The sequence below is a fragment of the Crocuta crocuta genome, unplaced genomic scaffold, assembly GCF_008692635.1.
Source record: "Crocuta crocuta isolate KB4526 unplaced genomic scaffold, BGI_CrCroc_1.0 scaffold467, whole genome shotgun sequence".
NCBI lineage: Eukaryota > Metazoa > Chordata > Mammalia > Carnivora > Hyaenidae > Crocuta > Crocuta crocuta.
This window is the reverse complement of record NW_027530632.1, coordinates 2,146,961-2,153,536: the sequence shown is the minus strand read 5'-3', so window position 1 is coordinate 2,153,536 and position 6,576 is coordinate 2,146,961. Positions and strand designations below refer to the sequence as shown.

The window sequence follows — 6,576 nt, the reverse complement described above, 5'->3', positions numbered from 1 at the left end:
AGATTCGGAGAAGACATGCCGTCAGTACAGGGCTCGCACACTTTGCTCCAGAAGTATTTCCTCCAGGTCTTTGGACATGACTCACTCTTGCCAACCACTGGGCCATTAAATATAACGCCCCCGCTGCTCATGACACTCATCACCGTTCCCCGCCAGGCCCTTTACTTTTGACTCACGCTTCAGATCTTTGTTTACAGGCTCCTGGGGGAGCCTTTCGGTGTACCCGGGCTAAGATGGCCCCTTCCTTTGACACTCTCGGCATGTCTTCTTCATGACACCTGTGCTTTCTGCTTACCACTTTTTCTCCCCACATGTCGTTGCTCTGGGAAAGCAGTGGCCTCCGCAGAGTAGCTACCCAGCCAATGTTTGTTGAGTTGAATGAATCCATTGTCTATTCAGCCCTCAGTCCCATCTCTGAGAGAAGCACTAAGACAGTGATGTGGACTGTAGGAGCTCTTTTGGAATTCATTCACATTGACCAGGGAGTATCCTTGACCTTTCTGACACTCTGCAACGCATTTCGTTCTATAGGAGAACTTCCTGAGGCTTTATTACATAAATAATAGCACATATATCGAGAATGCCTTTTTTAATCTAAATCTGTTCCATTTCATCCCTTGCTCCCTAGACAAGGGATGCTGATGTATCTTCCTTTCATTTCCTACCCCTTGTCTGGAATCACCAGGTTAGAGATATATTCAGCAGGCAACTATTGAGTTCTTAATATGTTCTAGAACACTCTGGACAAAAAAAAAAAANTTCCCCCCCCCAATAATCTGCAATGGATGTGGTAGCTACCAGTGTATCAATTTCTTTTAAATCCCTCACTTCTGTCCTCACTCACGGTTATCTTTCTAAACATGCGTGGGTCTCGAATCACTTAGGGAAAGGTATGGGAATACATAACAAGTGGTTCTTTCTGCAAGTAACTGTTTTTGGAGAAAGGAGATTTAAATCCATGAAATGAATCATAACCTACCACGAACTCTGGTTCAGACTGCCAGATTTCATCTTCTGGGATCTTCCCCATGGCATGCAGGACCTGAAAAGAAAGAGTATGTTTGCAAAGAAGAAAAGTCACCCCATCTTCCTGCCAATCTGCTCTTTGAAGGACTAACTAGGGGCACCTGGGTGGCTCAGTTGGTCAATCGTCCGACTTCTGCTCAGGTAATGATTCCATGGTTTGTGAGCTTGCACCCTTTGTAGGGCTCTGTGCTGAGAGCTCAGAGCCTGGAGCCTGCTTCAGATTCTGAGATTCCCCCTCTTGCTGCCCCTCCCCCACTCGTGCTTCATCTCTTTCAAAAATAAATAAACATTAAAAACATTTTTTGAATAATAAATAAAGGACTAGCAATGTCTTTTGGGATATCCATCAAAAACACCAGGGTAAAAGCCACTGTGGTCCATTCAACCTTTAAAAGGCTCTAAAAGGTCTTCCATCTATAACAGAAGAGGCTCCCGCATTCAGCTCACCAGAAATTGTAGTAGTTTTGAGCGTGAGATCATAGGGGTTGTCAGGAATTATATAAACAAATTCTGAGTCATAATAAAAACGTGTTTGGTTTTATATGAGACCTAGGTTATCTTTTAAAAGTATTTCCATAGTGATCCTTTGCCCCATGGGGTCTTTTTACCTAGGGTTCCATGACGGATAGTTTCATTATTACTTCTGGATTAAGGTGTTCGCTGCTCCTGAGAATACTGTGAAAATGGTGTTTCATGGATCTTCAGGTGGAGGCTATTGGGGAGTTGGCCTCCAGGATCTCAGACATCTTCAACCTGCTTGTCAGACCCACGCATTGCCTCCTTCCCCACGGCCCATGACCGAAGACTTACCTCTCTGGCTGCTCTCTCCCCTGCCTCGACGGCCCCCTCCATGTAGCCACTCCAGTGTGTGGCCGTCTCGGTGCCTGCGAAATAAATCTTGCCCACCGGCTGTCGTAGAACCCTTGAAACAAAAGCAAAGAGGTGACAGCGGTCAGTCTCAGAGAGGCAGAGAAGCCTTCCCACAAAGACCGAGTGTGGTCGGTTTCCTCTGATACTAAACATCGGGAGTGCACTGGCAATTCTGGAATAAGGTTCACAGTGTCTGCCAGCTATCGCATGGTCCTTGCTACAGACAAGGAATGAAAGCTGAAGTCCCCTCCTGCGCCGAGAGCTTACAGGTAAAGGGACTGACGTCAGTGGAGTACGTATTTGCTTCATCTACATGAAATTTGGGACTATTTGAGCCAAGTCATGTATAGCTCCTTTTATGGCTTGCCAGCTCTAAGCAAGGTGACACATGCCCTGGTCCCCTATCTGGTTATTCCAGCAATGAGCTTGGCAAATCACTTCCTCTCACTGAGCTCTTGGACTCCCCATCTCTCACAGAGCATGGTCCAATGAGTTCTTTTTTTTTGAATGTTTTATTTATTTCTGAGAGAGAGAGAGAGACAGCATGAGCAGGGGAGGGGCAGAGAGAGAGAGGGAGACACAGAATCAGAAGCAAGCTCCAGGCTCTGAGCTAGCTGTCAGCACAGAGCATGATGTGGGGCTCAAACCCCTGAACCATGAGATCATGACCTGAGCCAAAGTTGGACGCTTAACCGACAGCCACCCAGGTGCCCCTCGTCCAATGAGATCTAAGAACTTTTCTACTGGTGACAGGCAAACAAATCTGTGGATCTGACTATGGCTAGAAGACTACTACTCAAGGAGCGCTTCCCTCTAGCAGTTGGAAGAGTTTTACTGCATCCAGTAGCAGTTAACATTTCTTGCGTGCAAAGGACACTTCTAATTGCATTAATCCTCACCACAACCCTCCGAGGTCAGTGCTGTTATCATCCCCATATTGCAGATGAGACTATGGAGGTACAGAGACTGTGTCCTTGTGGAATACTGCCAAGAACGCCCCCTCCCCTGGCAAGCATGAAGGATTTATTCCCAGCTGCTGGGAGGTGCTTCCAGAACNTCTGATACTAAACATCGGGAGTGCACTGGCAATTCTGGAATAAGGTTCACAGTGTCTGCCAGCTATCGCATGGTCCTTGCTACAGACAAGGAATGAAAGCTGAAGTCCCCTCCTGCGCCGAGAGCTTACAGGTAAAGGGACTGACGTCAGTGGAGTACGTATTTGCTTCATCTACATGAAATTTGGGACTATTTGAGCCAAGTCATGTATAGCTCCTTTTATGGCTTGCCAGCTCTAAGCAAGGTGACACATGCCCTGGTCCCCTATCTGGTTATTCCAGCAATGAGCTTGGCAAATCACTTCCTCTCACTGAGCTCTTGGACTCCCCATCTCTCACAGAGCATGGTCCAATGAGTTCTTTTTTTTTGAATGTTTTATTTATTTCTGAGAGAGAGAGAGAGACAGCATGAGCAGGGGAGGGGCAGAGAGAGAGAGGGAGACACAGAATCAGAAGCAAGCTCCAGGCTCTGAGCTAGCTGTCAGCACAGAGCATGATGTGGGGCTCAAACCCCTGAACCATGAGATCATGACCTGAGCCAAAGTTGGACGCTTAACCGACAGCCACCCAGGTGCCCCTCGTCCAATGAGATCTAAGAACTTTTCTACTGGTGACAGGCAAACAAATCTGTGGATCTGACTATGGCTAGAAGACTACTACTCAAGGAGCGCTTCCCTCTAGCAGTTGGAAGAGTTTTACTGCATCCAGTAGCAGTTAACATTTCTTGCGTGCAAAGGACACTTCTAATTGCATTAATCCTCACCACAACCCTCCGAGGTCAGTGCTGTTATCATCCCCATATTGCAGATGAGACTATGGAGGTACAGAGACTGTGTCCTTGTGGAATACTGCCAAGAACGCCCCCTCCCCTGGCAAGCATGAAGGATTTATTCCCAGCTGCTGGGAGGTGCTTCCAGAACATGCCTTCTGATGTCAATCCTCTTTGGAGATTGCCTCTGCTGAAGAAAACTGCCTTCATGGCAAGGGCATGCCTTCTTCCGGAAGCAGAAGCATTCAATGACCCGTCATCATGGGGTGGTAAAGACCTGACCCCCTTGCTCCAACCTGCAACAACTCTTAAGGGCCATCCTACCTCCAGAGCTCCCCAGGGGGTCAGCTGCGGCCTTCAGGGAATTAAGTCACAGTCCAGCTTCTCCGTCTTCCTACTCTCGCTTCTTTCCTCTCACTTCCACAAGTATCGACACCAAGGGCTCTCTCTAATACACACTTTATGTGCTATCTGTTTCAGAGTCTGCTCCCCCGGGAGTCTAACCAACAACAAAATCCTTCACTCTAGGTCACGGCTAGGAAGTAGCAGAGCTAGTATTTGAACCCAGGCCATTTGACGCCAGCACCAACAGTCTTAGCCACTTGGTTATACTTCTTCCCTCTATTGAATTACTTAATTTTTTTAATGAACTCCGTGGCATAGCTACTATTATCATTATCCCATTTTACACATGAAGAAACAGGCCTGAAGAAATGTGGGCTGACTTGTCAAGAGCCACACCGCTAGAAAATAACAGAGCCAGGATTTGAACTAGGTCTACCAGATGTCCAGGTCTCTGTTTTTGTTTTGTTTGTTTTTTGTTTTTTTACTCCTCTATGCTTTGCCTCATGTACCATCATGGCTAGTTAGGAAGGAGTGCCCATATGCTATACGATGGCACAAAAATGTGTAGAACTTGGCTTCTAAGAGGGATGGTTTGTTGCTACCTGGACAAAAATACCATAAAGGAAGCACTCTTATGATGTCATTATTCATCCTATCTCAGGTTTCCTTAAAAAAATTTTTTTAATGTTTCTTTATTTTTGAGAGACAGAGAGACAGAGCTCAAGTGGGGGAGGGGCAAAGAGAGGAAAACACAGAATCCGAAGCAGTCTCCAGGCTCTGAGCTCCGAGCTGTCAGTGCAGAGCCCGACACAGGACTCCAACCCATGAACCGCGAGATCATGACCTGAGCAGAAGTTGGACACCCAACTGACTGAGCCACCCGGGAGCCCCCAGACAGACATTTTCTTGCAACACCTCATGGGACCGAGCATAAAACTTGCCATTCCGTGTTCAGAAATCGAATGGAATTGCGAAACCAAGAACAAAAGTCATGCTCTAATCAGCCATTCTTGGTTGAAAGGGTAAGTTTTGTATTCTCGAACGGGTTCTATGAGGTAAGGGATCCGGTTTACCTTTCTGATTCTCCATTCCATCTCCAATATCACCCAGAGCTCAGCCATCCAGAACTTTCCCCAGACAACCCATAAACTTGGACTCCCAAGTGTTTGCTCACGATGTTCCATGAGCCCAGGGTGCATCCTCCAATGTCTTTCCCGGCCTTCTATACTCCTTAGGTGGTGTGTGTATATGAAGCCTTCTTAGACTTCTCTCGGCAAGGCTAGCCCACCCTTCCCTGGGTCCCCCCTGGTATTTGTAGGCCCGTCTATTGGAGGACCCACCACAGCACATTAGAGACAATGTGTGCCATCCTCTCTTCTCTCCACCCCCACCGCAGCCCCCAGGACTGTCATCTTCACAGCAGGGAGGGATGTTCTCAGTCTCCATGTTTCCAGCAAGGTGCTTGGCAAATGGTTGGCACTTAGCCAACAAATCCTGATTGAAGCGATTACTACGGACGTATTCTCTACTCAGCAGATCCCAACACGAACGCAATAACTGAATGATCCAGTAGCTAATCAGGTGGTGGGTGCTCTTTGGCCCCAGAAAGTGTTCCCCAAAGGCACTGTGTATCTTCTCACAAGCAAGGTTTAATCCTTCTTTGATTGATGTCTATGGACAGACTGATTATTCATTTACATTTCCTCATGCCTTCTTTTTTTATTAAAAAATGTATTTTAATGTTTGTATTTATTTTTGAGAAAGAGACAGAGACAGAACGTGAGTGGAGGAGGGGCAGAGAGAGAGGGAATCGGGGTGCAAGGCGCCATTACGATGCAGAATTATAATGGGTTCACTCACGAGGTTCACAAGATGCAAAGGAAATTGGGAATTCTTGCTCTTTCTTTTCTTTCTTCCTGCCTTCCTTTCTTATTTATTTAGTTTTAATTTTTTTAACTTTTATTTATTTTTGAGAGACAGAGACAGACAGAGCATGAATGGGGGAGGAGCAGAGAGAGAGGGACACACACAGATTCCGAAGCAGGCTCCAGGCTCTGAGCTGTCAGNGACGCTTAACCGCTGAGCCCCCCCAGGCGCCCCATGTGCGTGTCTTATATTAATCGGTACAGTGGGCGGGTAGTACCTTCCATATTGAGTCATGATCCCAGGGGGGAAGTAGGTGGTGTAACAGCCCCCGGAGTATTGTTCCTCACACCAGTTCTTCTCTTCGTAGTGCACGGGCTGCAGGAGAGAACGACAAAAGCTCAGAGGAGACTCAAATGAAGCTAGCTAGGCTGGAATAAATCAGTCTGGGAGGCTTCATCCCGAAGAACTAATATATATCTGACATAGAGCCTTCTTAGCCTGATATCTTTAGAGACATGTCTTTGGGAAGGTAGATGTCCTTGGTAATAAACTTTGAAGAAACTCTGACTCGAGAAACTTCTCTCACTTGGTTGATGCATGTATCAGGAACTGTTCATAAACTGCAATTGACTTTTTCTATTTTTA

The 6,576-nt window shown here is 46.7% G+C and overlaps 1 protein-coding gene across 1 annotated transcript in view; it reads right to left on the bottom strand.

The window, feature by feature from the left end:
* MAOB (monoamine oxidase B) overlaps positions 1–6,576 on the bottom strand; it is a 67,290-nt gene that overhangs the window by 1,122 nt on the left and 59,592 nt on the right. Inside the window, 4 exon segments of the mRNA XM_077768525.1 lie at positions 690–719; positions 987–1,042; positions 1,837–1,948; positions 6,209–6,306. Of these exon segments, the coding sequence (XP_077624651.1) occupies positions 690–719; positions 987–1,042; positions 1,837–1,948; positions 6,209–6,306 (296 nt within the window).